The 21,439-nt window shown below is 59.0% G+C and overlaps 1 protein-coding gene across 1 annotated transcript; it reads left to right on the top strand.

The window, feature by feature from the left end:
• Positions 1 to 7,678: 7,678 nt before the first annotated feature.
• REEP5 (receptor accessory protein 5) lies at positions 7,679 to 21,394 on the top strand. The gene is made up of 5 exons (XM_040973294.1): positions 7,679 to 7,852; positions 7,996 to 8,089; positions 17,852 to 17,990; positions 20,391 to 20,559; positions 21,062 to 21,394. Exons 1-5 carry the CDS (start codon positions 7,735 to 7,737, stop codon positions 21,109 to 21,111), a joined length of 570 nt encoding a protein of 189 aa, XP_040829228.1. The 5' UTR covers positions 7,679 to 7,734; the 3' UTR covers positions 21,112 to 21,394.
• Positions 21,395 to 21,439: the final 45 nt, after the last annotated feature.

Below are 21,439 nucleotides of genomic sequence, written 5' to 3' on the forward strand. Positions count from 1 at the left end.
CAACACCCTGAGAAGCCCGCCTTTGCCCGCTGTCCTCTGTGGATGGGCCCTAGGCTGGGCTGTCCACACCCGGTGGCTACTGGTTGGATCGGCTTTGGAAAACCCTCAGCAGGCTGCTCAACTCCACTCCACCGTCCCTGGTACAGATACACTGTGAGGCGCAGGAGAGAAGCCACAAGCAAACCCACCAAGGTCTGTGGCCCACAAATTGGAAAGCTTTCCTCCAAAGTCAGACAGAAGGGCAAAGTCCCAGGGGTCTCCAACACCCCTGACACTGTCACTCTGAAACGGGACCATGGTTGCCTTCTGCTTTGCCTTCGCAAGACAGCGGCCAGCCCTTCACTTCCTCGTCTTGGACAGGAAAAGCCAGTTGAGCAGGGCTGTCACACAGAGTCTTGGCTAGTCTCACTGGTGGCCCGCCTCCCACTGCCACCAGGATATGCAGAGGTTTGAATCACATGGCAGATATACAGAGAGGAGGAGAGACAGGGAAGATCCTCCATCCATGATTCACTCCCCAAGCAGCTACAACAGCTGGAGCTGAGCCAGTCCGAAGCCAGGAGCCAGGACCCCCCTCCGGACCTCGCACATGGGTGCAGGGTCCCAAGGCTTTGGGCCATTCTCGACTGCTTTCCCACGCCACAAGCAGAGAGCTGGATGGGAAGTGGAGCTACCAGGACCAGAACTGGAGCCCATATGGGATCCTGGTGCATGCAAGGTGAGGACTTCAGCCTCTAGGCCACCGTGCCAGGCCCTCTCACATGTTTTGATCCATCACAAGCACCAAAGTGTGTCAGTCTCAAACAATAGCTGCCCCCTGGACACTGGCTTGCAGACTCCCAAGTAGCCTCCATTCTCAGTGAGCACCCAGTCAGGCCAAGAGGGCCCGTGTCGACAAACAGCTGCCCTCCTTGGTCCCCTTGGAACCTCACACTGATAGCCCACACGCTTGTCTATTTCTTTCCTCGGGCCCAAGAACTCAGCGTACACAATGAAGAAACACTAACAGTTTTGTTCCGACTGTTCAACTTCTTTTTGAAAATAGATGAGGGCCTGGTGCGGTAGCCTAGAGGCTGAAGTCCTCGCCTTGCATGTGCCCAGTATTCCATATGGGCACTGGTTCATATCCAGGCGGCCCTGTGTCCCATCCAGCTCCCTATGTGTGGCCTGGGAAAGCAGTCGAAGACGGCCCAAAGCCTTGGGACCCTGCACCTGCGTGGGAGACCCGGAAGAGGCTCCTGGCCTCTGGCTTTGGATTGGCTCAGCACCGGCTGTCACGGCCACTGGAGAGTGAATCAGTGGACAGAAGATCTTCCTCTCTGTCTCTCCTCCTCTTGTATATCTGACTTTCCTATAAAAATAAAATCTTAAAAAAATAACAAGCAAGTAGTGGAGCTGGCCACCCCGTGGAAGAATGAGTCAGGCGTGCTCCAGGCCACACGTTGCCATCGCCGCCAACGCCCCGTCTCAGGAGAGGCAGGGAAAACATCTGCAACAATCCCAGCAGGACTTTTCACATCTGCCTCCTTGACATGGGACTTTTTTGGGGAAAAGCCACAGGAGGGCACCATTTTGTGCCAAGTGCAAAGTGACCTCGCTGTCTTGGTGTTCCCACTTATAACCACTAACCTCATGGCTCCACCTGGACAGCTTTGTTGGCTGCCTCCTGGACACTGTTCCCACACTGCTGAGCCCTCGGATAAACTCTCTGGACAGCGTATTGGCCCCGTTGACACCAGTCCATGTGGTGTGGCTTGAAGGGGCTATAACCAGCTCCTCCCCTGGGGAAACCAGCCATTTGAAAAACATGTGTATCTGGCCCCAGTTATGGCCTGGTCATAGATTGCAACGGAGCTATGAAGTTGACACTAACAGAGACTCCTGGAAGAAACAGCTGGCTGACCCTCCAGGAATCCCAGGAATAATCTCCCGGCTTCGGGTTGGCTTGGCTCTGATCATTGTAGCTGCTTGGGGAGTGAATCAACAGACGGAAGAGCTTCCTCTCTGTCTCTCCTCCTCTCTGTATATCTGACTTTGCAATAAAAATAAATAAATTAGGAGAAAAAAAGAAAGAAAAGTAGAATCCACTGCAAACTCAGAGCCCGGCACTAGGGCTGCAGCTTCCTGCAGCATTTCTGAGTCTCTCACATACAAAACATTTCCTTCACATTCAAGAGGCAATGTGGGAGTGACCACATCCCCAAGGGATCCAGAAAGGGAGATTTCTGCTTTCATGTGTCCTGCACGCTCTTGTGGGATGGTTCAAAAAATGTCCAAACAGCCATGTGACAAAGCCTGGGCACATTGTATTAAACAGCAGGCAGTCGCTGACCCACAAAATTCGAAGTCACAGTTTCAGCTACTGGTTGCAAATCCCAGGTACTATAAAACCCATTTCTGACCTTCTGTGTTTCACTGGGAGGGCTGACAGGACACACGCAACAGCTGGTGCTGTCTATAGCTGTAATGTTTGCTCCCCATCGCACCCCAGTAACAGCAAGCTGAGCACCTCCTAGCAGCACGGTGTTGAGAAAGGGGAAGAACAGCCGTCAGGGCCCGCGCTTCCCTCGGCTGGGCTCTGCATGCTCAAAGGGAAAGGCGGGCATGGCTGACCTCACATGCTGGAGAAGTGTGGGCCAATCCCCGCCCAGGGAAGGCCCAATGCCAGGAGCAAGGACAGACAGAATGCAGGGAGACCGCATCAGCTGCTGCATGCCAGCCAGGGACAGCCCAACAGCTACCTGACGCCAGTGCTGTGGTCAGCGTCTTGCCCATGTCATCCTGGGCCTGCAGGGCACACTTCCCTCTGCCACATGGCAGTCCTAAGTTCCCTCCCCTCTGTCGAGGGTGGCTCCCAAGGGCTAAGCACCCCCACTAGCAGCCCCCCATCAAACACCATTGATTGAGTGCCCCCTTTAACTTAGGACTCTGGGGCTAAGCACCTTCATGAGTGAGGGGCCAAACCATGTGTGAGCGATTGCACACGCATGCACTGACACGGCCCATGTGCCCAGCGCCACTTTTGCTTCCCTACCTCTCCCCTGCAGCCCCGTTACAGATGGAAACCCACGCTAGCTCTCTCGCAGACCATGTGCTGGGTCCTCTGCAGGTCACCAGCTTTGCTCTACCAGCACCGAGAGTGACTCCAACACCAGCCCTTAGCGAGGGGGGCTTCTGGAGGATGAGGAGGACCCCCGAGACCACACGTCTGCTCAGTAACAGAGTCTGGAATCCTGGCCTCAACCCATGGCCTGTCCTCGGCTGAGGCAGCTGTTGGGTGTCAGCTCAGTCATTCTGGTGGGGGTCTTGAGGTGGGATGGGGCACGTGTAAGGCTGTCATGGCAACAGAGGGCTGGCTCCTGGCCTGTCCAGATGTTCATATCTGGACCCTATGATCGTGTGACCTTACCTGGCCTAAGGGACTTTGCAGACGTGCTAAATGGCAGATCTAAGGATGGGGGATTATTCTGGGTTACCTGGGTGGGCCCAGCTTAGTCACACAGGTCCTTAGAAGTGTTAGCAGGGGCTAGTGCTGCAGCCTAGTAGGCTAAGCCTCTACCTGTGGCATCTGCATGCCATTTGATAGTGGCATGCAGTGGGGTCCTGGTGGTTCCACTTCCAATCCAGCTTCCTGCTAATGACGTAGGCAGGCAGCAGAGTATGGCCCAATTGTGTGGGCTCCTGCACTCACAAGGGAGACCCAGAAGAAGCTCTTGGCTCCATTGTGGCCACTGGGGGAGTAGACCAGCAGATGAAAGATCTCTGTGTCTCTCCTTTCTCTAAATCTCCCTTTCAAATGAAAATAAATAAATCTAAAAAGAAAAACGGAAGCAGAAGACAGATGGATCCTGCAGGAGGCAGAAGACAAAGGCAGACAGACTGATTCGGATCCCAGCAGCAATTCCACCAGCTCCCAGTGGTTTCCAAGATGAAGAGGGAACCCCAGTTTGAGGACCACTGAAGCCGAGGCTGCCAACAGCTCGTGTCCATGAGCCTCTGCAAAGGAGCATCTGGGGCATGGGAGTGGAGGCCACGTTCCAGAGCACAGAGCTGAGCCACAGTGTCTGGGCGGCCTGTGGGCAGAGCTCATGTTCTAGCTGGAGGACAGACACAGCTGACCGCTGTCAGAAACGGCGGCAGCCGCAGGCTCTGAGCCCCACCTGCCGTCCTCTCGGTCCAGTTCCCTGAATTGCCCTGAGGCATGAGTCACGCAGGGAAGAGCACACAGCTGCCTGAGCCTGGCTCTCTAAAAAAAAGCCAACTGCAGGGTGCCCTGAGAGCACGTGGGTGAACCCAGATCGCGCAGCATGCTGGGCTGAACTGGCCCATGTGGGTCCCCAGCTCAGAGCTCCTCTGGGACCAGAATAACCAGTCTTGAGCAGAGAGAAAGCAGCCTGCTTGTCCCCTGAGCAGGCGTCAGCCAGGATGCCTGAGGGGGAAGCAGAGGCTGCCCGGGCTACCGGGGCAAATCTGTGGGTTCCTACGCAGCTGTGCTGGCACGGGCACTTGGTTTTCATGTGAGACAGTGTCTGGTTGGCTCAGTGTTGGTCATGAGCAGAAACCTCCTAAAACTCAACTTCCTGTTTGGTAAGTGGAGAAATGCAGCAAATTGCTTCATCTGGATTTCCAGCAGAAAATGCTGAACGAAATGAGAAGGAAAGCAAAGTGTGGGTTCAGGTGTGCTCAGGGGAGCCTGCTGCTTCCACAGCGTCCTGCTGCCATGCTTTGGGGAACCACCTCAGCCCCCTACGGTCCTCCTGTCCCCCACCCTGCAGCTCAGCCCCCTACAGTCTTCCTGTCCCCCCCTGCAGCTCAGCCCCCCGCAGTCATGTAGCTCAGCTTCTGTCTGCTCTTTTGTCTACTCGAGGGCCAGTGTGGCAGCTGATCTTGCTACTTCTCTGTCTGCAAGCACTGGTATACCTTGTGGGTACCAGTTCATGTCCCGGAGGCTCCTCTTCCCATCTGGCTCCCTGTTGATGTGCCTGGGAAAGCCTTGGGACCCTGCCCCCACATGGGAGACCCGGAGGAGGCTCCTGGCTCCTGCTTCCAATCAGCTCAGCTCCAGCTAGTGTGGCCATGTGGGGCGAGAACCAGCGATAGATCTTCCTGTCTTTCCATCTCTCTCTAAATTCCCCTTTCAAATGAAAATGAATAAATTTAAAAAAAAAATTATTTTGAAAGTCAGAATTACAGAAAGAGAGGGAGACAGAGAAATCTTATAACCATGAATAACTACCAAAAAAAGCTGCAGGAGCCACGCCAGAGCCAGGAACCAGGAATTTCTTTCAGGTGTCCCCCACCCAGAGCTGGGTCTCCCCCAGGGGCCCACGCGTGGGTCATGTTCCCTGCTTTCCCAGCCTATCAGCAGTGAGGTGGATTGCAAGTGGAGCCACTGGGACATGAGAGGGCACTGCATGGGGTGCTGGTATCAGGCAGTGGCTCATCCTCTGTGCCAGACGCCTGCCCCTACTCTGTCTTTGCACCCTCATCTGCCTCTCCCTCCCTCTCCCCCAGCAGAAGTGGGGGTGCTGAGGGGGCCAGGGTCTTCTGCCTGCCTCAGGCACCTGCTTGGGACAGGAGTGATGTGAGAGATTGCTGTGACTTGGGTCTGCCCTGCTCCTCAGCAAGCTGCATGAGCACTCTGGGAAGGGGCATGCGCCTTCTGCGACGTGGCACAGCGGAGGGACCGGCCTCCGCTCTCGCCTCCTGGGCAGCACGAAGGCCGCCTTCCTGTTAGCCTGAGGAGCTTCCGTCCACCGAGCCAGCCCCAGGCCAGCTTCTCACGGCCTCCCCAAGAACACCCGGTTTCTCTGGTCCCTGGGACTGCACACAGGGTCTCTTCTGCATCCGCCTCCACCTACCAGGGTGTGACCCAGCAGTCACGACCTCCGCGAGCCCAGGTTCTCATGCCCCCCACGACCCCGCGATTTCCCAAAGCCTGTATTTCTCTATTTCAGCACGAGACCCCGAGGGGTTTTATTTTTCCATTGCATTTTCTTTGGAAAACAAAGAGACAAAGATACAGAAACATCCCTCATTGGCCTGTTCACTCTACAAAAGCCCACAACAGGCAGGGCTGGGCCACACTAAAGCCAGAGCTGGGCCTTGTAACAGCCAGGGCTGGACCATGCCAAAACCAGGACCATGGCTGGAGCAGGGCTGGACCATGCCAAAACCATGCTAAAGCCAGAGCTGGGCCATGCTAAAGCCAGAAGTCTGGAACTCATTCTGAGTCTCCCATGTGACTGGCAGGAAACCTAGTGGGCTGTCACCTGATGTCTCCGAGTCAGAAGCTGGGACTGCAGCACGGCTACTCTGCTAGGGGATGGAGCACTCCAGGGGGTTCTTGGCCAAGGCACCAAATGCCTGCCCCTGGAGATAACCAGGGCGGAACTAGGTTTGGTACATAGAACAACCATATGAGTGGGCTGCCACCAGATGCTCCTTGTGTGTCCCGTGTGGCACAAGACGAGCCCCTCTGGCCCCAGTGGAAGGGGATTGGCTCCTTAGCTGATAAACAAAGGGAAGCATTCACCTGGATGCTCCAAGGCCGGCTCCATCCGCAGCATGAGCCAGTGCAGCAGCCCAGTCAAAGCGAAGCGCTGTCTGGCTCTCGCGGGCTGAAGGAACCACACACAGGGCCTCCTTGGGTCAGGACCTCAAGTCCCACACCCCAGGTGGGCTCCCGACCTGGTGGGGGCAGGGCCCTCCTCTGCCTCTACCTCCTTCGGTGGGGTCCGACTTCCCCTGGTCTGAAGACACCAGTCCAGCAAGATGGAGAGCCCCCACCCCTTCATCTCCGAACGAGACCCCACTTTGGGGGGTCAAGGGTCGAGCCAGGAGGCATGTGGCATACAGGGGCAGTTCAGCCCATGGCAGAGCTCATGTGCCTCCTGCCATGGTAAGGATCTCAGCAACCAGCCTAGGGGATGCTGGAAACGCGGGTCTGGCCTGGCCTCGTGCAGACCTGGCTATCAGGGGGGCCACCCCGCAGAGGAGATCTCCTTGTCACTGACCTTTCAAAGAATAATGAAAAAATCTTTAAAAAACCAAACTGAGTGGCAGGTAACACGATGCCTGTTCGATACCCCATCACTCAACACAGTCAACGCGTGCCTGCCGAGTGCCAAGTCCCAGGGCACTGCAGGTGTAGGGCACAGGGAAAGGCAGGGAGGTGACACAGACCTGGGGACACTGAGCAGGCCCGGGTACAGCTCGGCTCTCCCTGGCCGGTAAGTGTTGTCCTGATGGGGGAAGGGGGTGAGCAGACACTATCCCATCCTGTCCCTGCACCCAACCACCACCCGGTGCTACCGAGTGACAGCTCCTGGCACGACTGGAGTAGAACAGCAGAGTGACCGCTGGGGGAAGGACCCCCACCCCGCACGGCCCCTCCCTCCTAATCTTCTTTGGGCCAGGAGGTAGCCTAGGGGCGCACCACAAGTGTCCCGCTGCGCAAGGGTGGTCCGGGTCCAGGAGTGCGCGCTCCGCTCCCGCTCGCTGGCCCGCCCCACCCCGGGCGCTGGCAGCCAGGGTCCCCGGCGCGCCCGGGTGTGGCCCGGGGCGGGCGGCCGGGGGCGGGAGGCGCGGGGCGGGGCGGGCGGACGCGGGGCGGGGCGGGCGGACTCGGCCGAGCGGACGCTGCAGTCCCGCCCCGGAGCGCCCGGCTCCGCGTCCCGCCGCCTCCGTCCGCCCCGCGCGCCGCTGCCCCGGCCCGCGTGCCACGGCCTCGCCATGTCCGCCGCCATGAGGGAGCGGCTCGACCGCTTCCTGCACGAGAAGAACTGCGTGACCGACCTGCTGGCTAAGCTGGAGGCCAAGAGCGGTGTCAACCGCCGCTTCATCGCGCTCGGTGGGTGCGCCGGGCCGGGGCGAGGGGCCGACGGGCTGCGCTGACGTGGCGCGGGGCCGGGGCCGGGGTCGGGGCGAGCGGGCCGGGGGCCGGGACGCCTGTGCGCGCCGCCCGCCGACCGCCTGGCCTGGTGGCGCCCGCAGGTGTCATCGGGCTGCTGGCCTTGTACCTGGTGTTCGGCTACGGAGCCTCCCTCCTCTGCAACCTGATCGGGTTCGGATACCCGGCCTACATGTCGTAAGTGGCCCCGCGCGCGCCCTCCCTGGCTCCCCGGAATCCCGGCCGCCCCCCGCGACCCCGCGACTGCGGCCGGCAGGTGCAGCGTCTCCCCTGTGCCCGCCGCCGCGGCTGGGCCCTGAGCGGGCCGGTCCCCGTCGGACGCTGCGGGTCACAGGGCCTGGTTACTGGCACATTCACCAGACCCTCCCCTTCGCCTCCGCGAAAACAGAAGCGGGACCCGCCCTGGGGAGCCCCGCGGGGGCGGGAGAGCCGGAGTCTGTTTCTGCTTTGCAAGAAACCAAGTGTATAGAACTCACCCACAGTAGGGCTCCTTGGTGATGTCAGTGATCCGTTGAAATACGGAAACGCTCTTGAAAGCCAGCTCACCAAGTAGCAAGGCGCTGGTGCTCCCAGCTGGGGCGGCTGCTTCAGTGGATTCGAGTTGGATGCTTTTCCTTCGTTTAGGTCAGCAGGAACTCCGCGAGGTAAGTGGCTTCTGGGTCTGTGGAGCGTTCTGCCGGAGGGGTCTTCAGGTTTCCTGGGTCCTAGACGCAAAGAGAACCCCCTGCTAGGCCGCGGAGACCACACTGTTGGCCTGTATGGGTCCTCCTTCTGGCTCTGTATGGGGGCGCATATTCACAGGGGCTGCTTGTGGGGTGCAGGCGGCGTCAGAGGCCTGGGTTTGGGAGTGTCCTTCTCCTGAGCCCCTCGAAGGCTCAGCTGTGTTCCAGGACATGCCCAGGCCAGACCCTGAACATGGCGCTGGCACAGGTGCCAGAACAGTGGCTGGGCCTGGTGTCAGCTGAGCTGTGGGTGGCACAGGGACCCTGGCTGGGGTCGGGCCCCTCACCCCGTTGCCCTGACAGGGACACGGTGCCTTCCCCTGGCAGTCTCTTACCCAGGAGGCCTTTAGGCCACTTTGCAGCCTTGGAGTGTGGAGTTAATTGATTCCGCTGGAATAGATTAGGGGGTGGTTTTGGTGGCTGTGGAGCTGCTCGGTACTGAAGCTGCAGTCAGTGGGGTTTGTTTTGTAAGTATTGAGGACATGAAGAAGCTCCGGCCACGGCCGTGCCCCGTGTGTGTCGCCAGGCGAGGAGTGTGTGTGCGTGTCCTGCCAGGTGGTGATGAGAGCTGCGTGTCTGATGGCCTAGTGCGACTTTTCCAGAGGCTGGTGCTGTCACAACATGGATGTTCAAGGTCGTTCGTGCTGCAGGGACCTCGGAATTGGTCCTGCCGCTTTCCTGCCAGAAACTTGCTCCATTTCTTTCTTGCCTCTCCTTGTGCTTGCTGGGTCTGCGTGTGGGGCTCTGTGCCCTGGGGAGGGGGCGCCCCGTTTGGGAAAGCATCTGCGTGGGTCAGGAGGCCGCAGGGTGCAGACAAGCTCCTGCCTGCTCGCGCCTTGGGCAGGCCGAGGGGGAAGGAGGCTCCTGGCTGCAGCTCAGGCCCTGCCCCCACCCAGGGACACCTTCTGCTGTCCAGGGCAGGGCTGTGGACCCCAGTGTCACCCTGTGCTGGCGGAGCCTCACCCGCCGCCTGGCTGTGAAGTAGACCCCCTCCCCAGCCTGAGGAACTCGTTGGCAGTTGCCATGTGTGAGACACATGTCGCTGCCGTCGGGTCCCAGATGGTTCACCCCGAAAGGGCACATCCAGCCGATCCACCTGCTCCTGCAAGGTCACCTGTTCTATTTCTTTCTTTTTTAAAGTTTTTTTTTGTGTTTGTTTGTTTTAATTGGAAAGTCAGACATACAGAGAAGAGGAGAGACAGAGAGGAAGATCTTCCGTCTGCTGATTCATGCCTCAAGTGGCCGCGATGGCCAGAGCTGAGCTGATCTGACGTTAGAAGCCAGGAGCCTCTTCCAGGTCTCCCACACGGGTGCAGGGTCCCAAGGCTTTGGGCCGTCCTCTGCTGCTTTCCCAGGCCACAGGCAGGGAGCTGGATGGGAAGTGGAGCAGCCGGGACCTGAGCCAGGGTCCATGTGGGACCCAATACCTTGGGCAGTAGCCTAATTCAAACTCACCTAGCCAACGGCAACTACGTTCTGGGTGTTTGTTTTCTTGCAAGGACTTTACTGGGCAGCATGTGTCTCAGCAGACCGACTGGCCCCGAGGGCAGTGCCGCCCCCACTCCTGACGATGGCAGCTCCAGGCAGGATGTGGGTGACCGGGCAGCAGGGGCAGGGTGGGTGCGTAGTGGAGCAGTTTCTCGGCCAAGTCCACATGAGACAGCAGCACACGGCTGCCTCAGTGTGCTAGGCAGCCAGGGCAGCCTCCCGCTTGTGCCCGTGACCTTGCCGTAGGTGAAGCCGTGCGTGGGATGACTGTGGGTGTGCTCTCGTCCTCTGCTGGCCCCCGCTCGCCATGTGGACTGCTGACGGATGGTCAGTAGCCCCATCCTTGGTGTTTTAAGATTTATAAGTTATTTATTTGAAAGGGGTAAAGATCTTCCTTCCACTGGCTCACTCCCAAAGTGGCCACGACGGCCAGGGCTGGCCAGGCTGAAGCTAGCAGCCATGCGACTCCTCTGGGTGCCTTGTGTCAGTTGGGGGCCCAAGCACTTGGTCATCTTCGGTTGCTTTCCCAGGTGCAGCTGGGAAATGGAGCCATACAGGATGTGGGGACCGCAGGGGCCGACCTCCCAGCCGGGCCACTCCGCTGGCCCCTATGCCGTCATCACCTTTGGCTTGCAGGGAGCCGTATTACCCCAAGACCGTGAAGCTCTGTAGACGTGTCTGTTTTCCTCTTGTTTCCCATTTTTTTCTCAGGAATCGGGCTGCCACCCTGTGGGATTGCCGGAGCTGGGCTGAGGAGGCCAGGCGAGCAGCCCAGCTGCCAGAGGAGGGGAGACAGAGGAGCACGTCCCCTAAGGGCCTGAGTGGCCACACTTGGTGCAGAACCTTCTGGTCTGTGGTGGTCGTAGCTGGCTTGAGAGTCCAGCAGCTGGGGTCTGTGTCTGATGCTGGTGCTTGGCAGACGTCAGAGCCCGCCGAGGGCTGTTTTCTGAGTGTGCTTGTCGGCCTGCTTGAAGCTTCTGGCATGGGTGTAGCACATTGTACTGCCTTTAGCTCTTGGTATGGCTGCCGCGCCCCTAGGCGGTGTTCTCCATACCTGTGTGGAAATGTTGAAAAGGTCCTGGAAAACAAAGATAAGTTCCTGCTAGCACGATGGCTTAGTGATTAAATCCTCAGTTTGCAAGCGCCAGGATGTCATACGGGTGCTGGTTCATATCCTGGCTGCTCCTTCCAGCTTCCTGCTTGTGGTCTGGGAGAGCAGTCGAGAATGGCCCAAAGCCTCGGGACCCTGCACCTGAGTGGGAGACCCGGAGGAAGCTCCCGGCTCCTGGCTCCTGGCCTCGGTTTGGCTCAGCTCTGGCCATTGCAGACACTCAGGGAATGAACCAGCAGAGGAAAATCTCTGTCTGTAACTCTGCCTTGCTAATAAAACTAACTAACTAAATACATGTTTATATATAAATAAACACACACACACATAATTTTATTTCAAAGGCAGAGTTACAGAGAGGGAGAGACAGGAGCTGGTCTAGAATGGCCACCACTGCAGAGGTGAGCCTGGCTGAAGCCAGGAGCCCAGAACTCAGGACTCCCCGCGGTGGAGGACCCTGGGCCGCATTAGCTGGTGTTGGATCCATGGACTCGGTGGGTCACGGGATTTGAACTGGTATCTTAGCTATCCATTCTGCTTCTCCTTGAACTCCATTTCCTGTGAGGTCTCTAAGTGTGTGGGCAGGTACACAGGTGCCCTTGCTCACTGCCCAGGGGCTGGGGTGGGTATCCAGGGGTCTCCCGTGGCCCCCCAGCTCCGTGTGGCCAAGAGAGCTGCTCTGAGTGGACCCTGCGAGGTGAGACCTGCTGCCTGGGGCAGCATCCCGTGGTGCAATGCTGGGTGCTGAGTCCCTGCCGGGATGGTTCTTGGCAGCTGCTTGGTGGTGCTCATGCCCTGGGCTCCTTGCACATGCGTGAGCGGCCGGGGGGACTCCTAGTTCCTGGCTCAGCCCTGGCATGTGGGGAGTGCGCCCTTGGATACGAAGTGTCTTTCTTTCACTCTCATTCTTGGTCTTCTTTTCAGATAAAAACTAAGCAGAAAATTTTGTTGTAGCGCAATTCAGTCAATGCTGTGGCAGTGACTTAGCTAAGGCGCCTGGCAGTGCAGTGAGAATGCCTTGGGGGGGGAGCATCGGGAAGAGGAGCCAGGTGGCGACTCCCCCAGGTTCGTGAGCAGCAAGGAGCCCGAGGCGGCCTTGAGGTGATGGCACTTGTTTTCTGCTGGTCTGCGTGAGGTGGAGCTTGGTGGTGCTGGGATGCACGTGCTGCTGGCTGCTTGGACTGCCCTTATCTTAACACTGCTTCTGTTTCCTTCTTGCGAGTTTGGGGGGCAGACACCCGCCCACGTCCACCCGGCCTCATCCAGGTGGCCAGAATCCTGGGTGGAGCTGACGTGGCCACGTGGCCTGTGTGGCCAATGGGAACCTGGGCCTGCAGCGCGGAGGGCTGCAGAACGGAAGCTGTTTACTGTTGCTGGCGTTGGACAAGCTGGGTTTACTCGCATCAGCGCCCACACTGCCGAGCTGGTGCAAGATGAAGGCATGGCAGAGAGGTGGGAAGCACTGACTGTGTCACCGTTGTTGCAACCAGCAGCTTGGTTCAGTCCTTCCAGGTTTGCCTGCCTTGTGAGCAAAACAAGGTTTCGAGGGAGGAAATATGATGAGCCATTTAAATGGTTTATTCTTGGTCCGCTGCTTCCCAGGTGCTTTGGCGGGGAGTTGGGCCGGAAGTGGAGTAGCTTGGACCTGAACTGGTGTCCATCTGGGATGCTGGTGCCACAGGCAGCAGCTCTACCCATCTCACCCACAGCGCTGGGCCTTGTAAATACTTGTGAAGTTACTCATGAAGCCACTCTTGGCAGCAGCTGGAATGTAAGGGTGACGTGTGGCTGCCGCCCCGCTGTTCTGTGCTGCTGATGCATGCTCTTCCCCGTTCTCTGAGTGTGACAGGTGTCGCAGCCTCAGGTGGCTCCTGATGTGTTGCCCTGCGCTGCCTTGGCACGGGCATCAGTCACAGAGCCATCAACTCCTGACGAGGGCTGCCCCGCTAGCTTCACAACTACGTTTCTTGCTCCATCTATCAAGTGGTTGTAGCGGTTTTGTTGTTTGTCAAATGGCAGAGAGAAGGTGACCCAGAGGGGCTCAGCTGCCTGTTCCTGCCCCAAGCGTCTGCAGGGCCCATGGCCCTGGCCAGCAGCTCCTCCCAGGGATGCCCTGCGGGTAGCAGGGTCCTGGAGACTTGCTGTGCCATGTGCGTTTCCGCACGTTGGTCGGCGAGTTCATGCTGCAGGACGGCCCTGGGTGATGAGCACAGGACACGGTGTGTTTTCTCACTGTTTTTGTGTGGTCATCTGAGAAGGCAGCTTCGGCATGCTTGAGAAGCAATGAACAGAATGAAAAAGAGTTGAAAATGAATTGAAAATAAAATTAGAAACAAAATGATTAAAAATATGATTTACATTATTTTGAAATCCACTCCTGGGAGGAGTCTTTGGAAGGTTCACGAAAAATGGCATGGATTTTTAATCTTTTTTGGGCTCCAGGAAGCCTAAGGCTGCTGTGAGCTCTCAGAGGGTCCCTGCTGTTTGCCCCAGATCTCGGCAGATGGTGGGGTGCGGGGGAGCAGTCCACAGGCTGCCCTGGGCTGCTGCCCACACGCCCAGGGGTCAAGACAGTCCCTGGACTTACCCTTCTTGTTGGCATGGAAACGGGTGATTTCCCCTCCTGGAGGCCCCCGTGAGGGACATCCCTCAGCAGCTGCGGGCAGTAGCTCGGAGGTGGGTGACTTCTGCCCACTGCCAGGCCCCGTGTTCTTGCTCTGGCTCCAGGGCATCTGCCGTGCATACTGGCATGGAACATGTGATTGAGAACGGGCTGCACCACGTTCGGAACAAAACCTGCAGGCAGACGGGCCGGGAGCGGGTCTTGCCTGTCTCTGCCATCAGTGTGTCTGGGGCTTTGGGTCCTGCTTGGGGCACGAAACCCAGTCAGGGTCAAGGTCTTGTCGATGGGCACAGTTGGCTTCAAGGGACACCTCTCCTTAGCTCATGTGAGGGCTGGCGGTGCGCTCCGTGTGCGCCAGTCCTGTCTGCTGTGCGTGCCGCTGGGTGTCCACGCCGGGAGTGATTGAATCTCCCATCGGGCAAACACGTGCAAGGCAGCTTCCTCCTGGGAAGTGGGCCCCAGCCCTCTGCTGCTTGGCTCCTCCTGGTTCTTCTCCTGCATGCCAGGCCGTGGTGGAGGGGTGAATCCCCACATTGTGGCATCTGGATCCGTGGGCCCCGTTGACCCCAATGACTGAAATGGGTTGAGAGCGAAGGCATCTGCTAGTTGGAGCATTGTGGGACAGGCGTGTCCCGTGTGGCCCATCTCTGCCCTGTGGCTAGGCCTCGGGTCTCCAGTGGGGCAGCCCGGTGCCCGCTCTGCTTAGCCTGTGCTGCCTTTGCATGGCCGTGCTCTCCCGTGGCCACACCGGGTTCCCGTCCCACTTTTAGAAGGCAGCAGCTGAGGTGGGACGATACCGGGGGCAGGGTGGGTGAGAGGAGGTGGCCAGTCCCAGGGCTTGTGACTGCCTGGCCTGCAGGCAGCCTTGGGAGTCAGCTTTCTTTGGCTTTGAGAGCCTGGGAGCTTTGGGGTGTAATTAAGATCCACAGGTAATTCCCTAATCTGCTCTTAGCCTTATTAGCCGGTTTAAGTCGGCCAGCTCCGCCCTGAGCGTCTCTGCCTTGCCTCTGTGGGCGACAGGTGTGACTGTCCCTCCAGGGAGGTTTTCTGGGTGTGTCCTCTCCTGCAGCTTCAAGGCTGCATCCCCTGCGCCACCTGCATAGAGCCCCACATCCAGAGTGAAGGGGGAGCGAGTGGAGCCCGGAGTAGGCCAGCTTGCCCAGAAGCCCAGCCTAGGAGGGTGGCCCAGAGCCAGGAAGGACTGACCTGGTAGCCCACGGCTGTGCAGTGAGGCTTGTGCGAAGCCTGGCCAGGTGGCAGTGGATCCTGTCCCGTGTGGAGGGCGGCGGGTCCTGTCCTGTGTGGAGGGTGGCAGTGGGTCCTGTCCCGTGTGGAGGGCAGTGGCAGGCCCTCTCTGCCTCTGTGATCCCCAAGAGGAAGTGGCTGCAGCAAGCCTGCTGTGTAGGGTAGGTGCCCCTGGAACTCCCCCCACCCACCCTGCACACTCCCAGGGGCCGGCTCCCTGTAGAGGCCAGCAGGTGGGCTCTGCCGCCCCAGAGTCTGCAGCTAATAGCATGTTTTAACACCCACCTGGTCAGCCGGCTGTTTATCTCAGTGCTGTCCCAGGGGTCTCTCTGCATTGATGTCACAGCGTCTGAGGAGACTCCAGTGTATCCAGGCAGTCTGTAGCCCTTTGAAAAAGTGTCGGGGGGAGTGGGCGTTGTGGCCCAGCGGGTTGAGCCACTTGGGACACCGCCTCTGCATCCCATCCAGTTCCTGCTAATGCTTGCCTTGGGAGGTGGCGGGAGGCAGCCCAGGTCCAGGGTTCCTGTGAGCTCTATGGGAAACATGGGTGGAGTCCTGGCTCACACCCACCTGGCCTGGACACGGGGGGAGCCAGTGGATGGCTGACCTGAGTTCTCTTTGACTAAAGAAATCACTTAAACAAATACCAAGTGTATAAGCAGGTGCTTCTCCGGTTTTTAACGTTTCATTTTCTGACATGTTGAGTGTGAACTAGCTTGGCTTGGAGCTGCCTTCCACCTTGGTTCTGTGGGATGAGGTGTTCAGAGCCCGGATTCCTGCCTCAGTGCTGCCCCCTGCGGGCGCCTGCTGGCCTCACACCCTGCTGCCCCCTCTGCTGCCCCCTGCTGGCCTCACACCCTGCTGCCCCCTCTGCTGCCCCCTGCTGGCCTCACTCCCTGCTGCCCCCTCTGCTGCCCCCTGCGGGCACCTGCTGGCCTCACACCCTGCTGCCGCCTCTCCTCTCTGGCCATCTGTGTGGAGGAAGCCAGGGGACAGCTCAGGAGAGAACTCCAGGAACCGCTGCGCCCTGGTGGGTGCTGAGCACGGGGCAGGAAACACTTGCAGAGCGCAGGGACGGGCAGGGAGACTGGGCGTCTGTCCATGGGGCCTGGGCAGGGTCTCACCCCAGCGGCAGTTGTAAGTCTGGATCCGTGTCAGCTCAGGATGAGGCTGGGAGAGGGGAGGGTGTGTGGAGTCTGCTGGCTGCAGCTTGGTGGGGGACAGCACTGCTCCTTGTAGACCCCGGGACCACGAGGACTGAGCCGTGTCTGAGCTCTCAGAATCATCACCTGCAGTTTTGCTTTGAGTTCCTTTTCAGGCAAACCTTCTAGATCACTTTAGAAGTGCAGGCTTTTGTCCTAGTGGTTAACATCTGAGGACCCGGGGGTCTGAGTCCAGTTTCCCGCTAACGCAGAAGCTGGGAGGCAACACTTGGTCCCTGCTACCCAGGCGAAACCTCAGCTGAGGCCCTGGTGCCTGGGCCAGTGCGAGCAGAGGGGAGCTTGCTGTCTGCCCCTCCTGATGGTAGGGCTGACCTTCCCACATTGTGGTGGAGCTGTGCGATGTGCCTGTCGGGGGCAGGTTTCCATCGCTCTTGGCCTCTGGTCTGCTGCTGGAAAGGGTGGCCTGCCCCCGTCTGTGGCCTGTTGCCCTGGGCTCAGGCCCGGGTTTAAGTCTTCCGAGATCACAACGTTGAGCTGACTGCTCTCAAGCTGGGCTCCATGTCTGGCCACCTGCATGTGTGTACCTGTTGGGGGTTAGAAAGAGAAAGAGGGAGACAGGAGGGAAGGAGGAGAGAAATACCTTCTACCTACTGGCTCACTCACCAAATGGACACAGCGGGGGCGCTGCCAGACTGGAGCCAGGAGCCAGGAACTCGCCCGAGCACTGGGACCACATCCCGCTGCCTCCTCAGGGGTGTTAGCAGGAGCAGTGGGTGCCCAGCTGATGGGGACAGGGTCTCCAGGTGGCGCTCGACCTGCTGTCCGCCAGTGGTGGCCTGTTCTGATGGCTTACTGCCGTCTGCTGCTCCCTGCCTGTGCGTGCAGTGCCGACGGTCAGGGACTAATCTGTGGTGGAATTCTTCAGAGAAACATGGGTGCTGAATGATGTTTTGACAGTTGAGACATGGTGAGTTGATAATCCATGGTTTCACGAAATGTTTTTGTGTGTATATGGGTCTGTGTGTTCATGGGAGTGTGTATGGAGAATACACGGACACACACACACACACACCCAGGCATTCGTGGCACACACAAGAGCTGCTTCCTGTGACCCAGGCAAGGTGGTGAGCCCAACGCACAGACCTGACGAGGCCCCATTTTTTGTGGGTTCTGGTTTGAGGGTTGCAGTGAGAGCAGGAGGAGAGGCTATGGGGCCTCAGGGTTAGCCCCAAAAGGGTCCTCGTGCGGCGGGAAGTCTGTGGGGCAGCTGAGGGTTCTCAAGCTTACTGCCTTCCTCTGGCCAAGGGCAGCGAGGCCTGGGACGGGCCTGCCTGCCGTGCACTGCTGGGGCCGGGGGACAGAGCAGGGCGGCCTCTGCTCCTGGGACGGGCCTGCCTGCCGTGCAGGGCGGCCTCTCAGTGCTCCTAGGATTTGTGTTGCAGATCTTGGCAGTGGGTGCGGGAGGCCCCAGCCACTGCATGGGACTTGGCTAGGCTGTTGTCCCCATGTCTGGTGGTGGCTTGGGCAGGAGGGGCATCATGAGGCATGTCCCCTGCGAGCCCTCGGCACCCACTGTCTGCCTTGCTTCAGGATGAAGGCCATTGAGAGTCCCAACAAGGAGGACGACACGCAGTGGCTGACCTACTGGGTGGTGTACGGCGTGTTCAGCATTGCCGAGTTCTTCTCCGACCTCTTCCTGTCCTGGTTCCCCTTCTACTACATGCTCAAGGTACACCGGCCTCCCATGCTTGCGGGTGGGCGTGGGCAGCAGGGCTGCTGCCGGGTAGCTGTGTCCCTCCAGGGGATGAGCCACCCAATGGGAGGAGCATGGGGCCCCTTCTGTGCAGCATCTCTGCAGGTGATGCTGGCATCCAGGTAAGAGCACCTGTCTCGGATGTGGTTTTGGAGAACGAGGTGCAGGGGAGTGGGGTTGGGGCAAGGACAGGCAGGGGTCCTGGACCCCAGTGGGCCCATGGGATGGGCATGAGGGAGGCATGTCCAGCCCTGAGGGATTCTGGGTCTCTTCCTGCTATTAGTGTTGAGTTTACTAAGGGCATAGGGACAGTACTGACCTGGCAGGTGGCTGTGCAGGGAAGGACCATGCTCGACCCGTACTCTACTCCTCCCTGACCACCCTCCTAATGTCTGTGTCACTCCTGCAATGCCAACCTCCCACATAAGTGCCAGCTCAAGTCCTGGGTGCTCCACTTCTGATCCAGCTCCCTGCTGGTGGTTTGGGAAAGCAGCAGAGGACGGCCCAAAGCACTGGGTCTCTGTACCCACAGGGGAGACCAGGAGAAGCTCCTGGCTTTGACCTGGTCATTGTGACCATCTGGGGAGTGAACCAGCAGATGAAAGATCTCTCTCCTCCAACTCTGCCTTTCAAATACATAAAGCAAAAAACAAACAAACAGAACCCTGGCGAAGTCTTCCTGCTCTTACTGGCCCCTTTTATTCAGGCATGTGTGTTTTAAATTCAGGCCGTGCCTGTAAGTGCACACTAAGCTATACTATCCTGTTACCTTCTCACCCGCGTGTGAGGGTCCTTCAGAAACAGACACCGTGCATCTCTCAGACTGCAGGAGCCAGGAAGTGGGGAAGACCCCGGGGTGCCCTGTGCTGACCCCCATGGATGCCTGCTGTGCGCAAAGGCCCTCTCACGCTGCCTTCCTCTGGCCCGCCCGCCCTCCCATTTGTAAGGCAGATTTTTCTGTATATTATTGAGAGGGAGAGACAGAGATCTGCCATCTGCTGATTTACTTTCTAAATGGCCACAACGGCTAGTGCTAGATCAGGCTGAAGCCGGAAGTTTCTTCCAGGTCTCCCACATGGGTGCAGTGTCCCAAGGTCTTGAGAGAGAGTATCCAAGACCCAAAAAAGTGTCAGGCTCCCCGTCCTGGCGGTTGTGGCATTTGGGGATGAACTGGTGCATGGAAGACTGTCTGTCTCATTCAGCCTTTCAGCTGGAGACAAAGCAGACCACACACTTACCTGTGAGGGGGTAGACAGGAGACAGTGTCTCTGCCCTGTGGCTTCGTGCGGTGTGGTGTTGCGGGGCTGACAGTGTCTCTGCCCTGTGGCTTCGTGCGGTGTGGTGTTGCGGGGCCGGCTGACAGTGTCTCTGCTCTGTGGCTTCCTGCTGTGGTGTCGCGGGGCCGGCTGACAGTGTCTCTGCCCTGTGGCTTCCTGCTGTGGTGTCGCGGGGCCGGCTGACAGTGTCTCTGCCCTGTGGCTTCCTGCTGTGGTGTTGCGGGGCTGACAGTGTCTCTGCCCTGTGGCTTCGTGTGGTGTGGTGTTGCGGGGCTGACAGTGTCTCTGCCCTGTGGCTTCCTGCTGTGGTGTTGCGGGGCCGGCTGACAGTGTCTCTGCCCTGTGGCTTCCTGCTGTGGTGTTGCGGGGCCGGCTGACAGTGTCTCTGCCCTGTGGCTTCCTGCTGTGGTGTTGCGGGGCCGGCTGACAGTGTCTCTGCCCTGTGGCTTCGTGCGCTGTGGTGTTGCGGGGCCGGCTGACAGTGTCTCTGCCCTGTGGCTTCCTGCTGTGGTGTTGCGGGGCTGACAGTGTCTCTGCCCTGTGGCTTCGTGCGGTGTGGTGTTGCGGGCCGGCTGACAGTGTCTCTGCCCTGTGGCTTCGTGCGGTGTGGTGTTGCGGGGCTGACAGTGTCTCTGCCCTGCAGTGCGGCTTCCTGCTGTGGTGTTGCGGGGCTGACAGTGTCTCTGCCCTGTGGCTTCCTGCTGTGGTGTTGCGGGGCCGGCTGACAGTGTCTCTGCCCTGTGGCTTCCTGCTGTGGTGTTGCGGGGCCGGCTGACAGCGTCTCTGCCCTGTGGCTTCGTGCGCTGTGGTGTTGCGGGGCCGGCTGACAGTGTCTCTGCCCTGTGGCTTCCTGCTGTGGTGTTGCGGGGCTGACAGTGTCTCTGCCCTGTGGCTTCCTGCTGTGGTGTCGCGGGGCCTGCTGACAGTGTCTCTGCCCTGCAGTGCGGCTTCCTGCTGTGGTGTTGCGGGCCGGCTGACAGTGTCTCTGCCCTGTGGCTTCGTGCGGTGTGGTGTTGCGGGGCTGACAGTGTCTCTGCCCTGCAGTGTGGCTTCCTGCTGTGGTGTCGCGGGGCCTGCTGACAGTGTCTCTGCCCTGCAGTGCGGCTTCCTGCTGTGGTGCATGGCCCCCAGCCCCTCCAACGGCGCGGAGCTGCTCTACCGGCGAATCATCCGCCCCTTCTTCCTAAAGCACGAGTCCCAAGTGGACGGTGTCGTGAAGGACCTGAAGGACAGAGCCAAGGAGACCGCGGATGCCTTCGCCAAAGAAGGTAAGGTGTGGGCAGCCCAGTGCCTTGGGTGGCCAGGTGCTGCAACCCTGGGTCTGGGGACTGGCCTCCTGCTGTCCCATCCCCTCGCCAGGGCCACTGGGGTTTCACGGAGGCCATGCCTGTTGGGACTCCCCTGGCTGCCCCGCACACAGGATGATGGCTGCCCTGCGTCACAGTCCCCTCAGGGGCCAGGTCAGGCCCACCTGTCTTGTGTGTGGGCAGCTTCTGACCAGGTCCAGTAGAGCACCCGACCCCTCAACTCCCAGATTCATTCCAGCAGCAGATGCCTGCCTGGGCCGGGTCATGAACATGACAGGCAGGTGTGAGGCAAAGTAGGACAGGCAGGAGGGCCTGGGGACACAGTACAGCCCTAGGGGCCCCTCGGCCCTGACCATGAACCCCCAGGGCTGCTCATGTGACCCCAAGTCACCCACAATCCTGTTGCCTCGTGGCCACACTGGGCACCGAGCTCTGATATACAACCTTCTCTCCCTCCCAACAGCCAAGAAGGCAACGGTGAACTTGCTGGGCGATGAGAAGAAGGGCACCTAGGCCTCCCCGGCCGAGCCCCGCGCTCCTCGCACTGCGTCCAGTGGGGACTGGGCTGTCACCCTCTGTATGCGTGTCTTGGGATGTGTCCTCTATGTAAACACACGCTGGAATGTATTGTGTTGCTGACTTTTACTGTCTATATAATACGGAATGTGTTAACTTAAATTTAATGCAGTAGACAGCGCCCAAAGTTTTGAAAATGTAGTTTGCCTGTGGGTATCAAAAGATGTTATTATCCCTGCAGGAAGTATAAAGTTAAAATAAACGACATGTCCCACAGCCAGCCTGTGCCTTGGCTGAGCTCACTCTGCCTGTGTGTGTGTCTGTA

The sequence above is a fragment of the Ochotona curzoniae genome, unplaced genomic scaffold (genome assembly GCF_017591425.1).
Source record: "Ochotona curzoniae isolate NIBS_2020 unplaced genomic scaffold, NIBS_Ocur_1.0 contig_1, whole genome shotgun sequence".
Taxonomy (NCBI): domain Eukaryota; kingdom Metazoa; phylum Chordata; class Mammalia; order Lagomorpha; family Ochotonidae; genus Ochotona; species Ochotona curzoniae.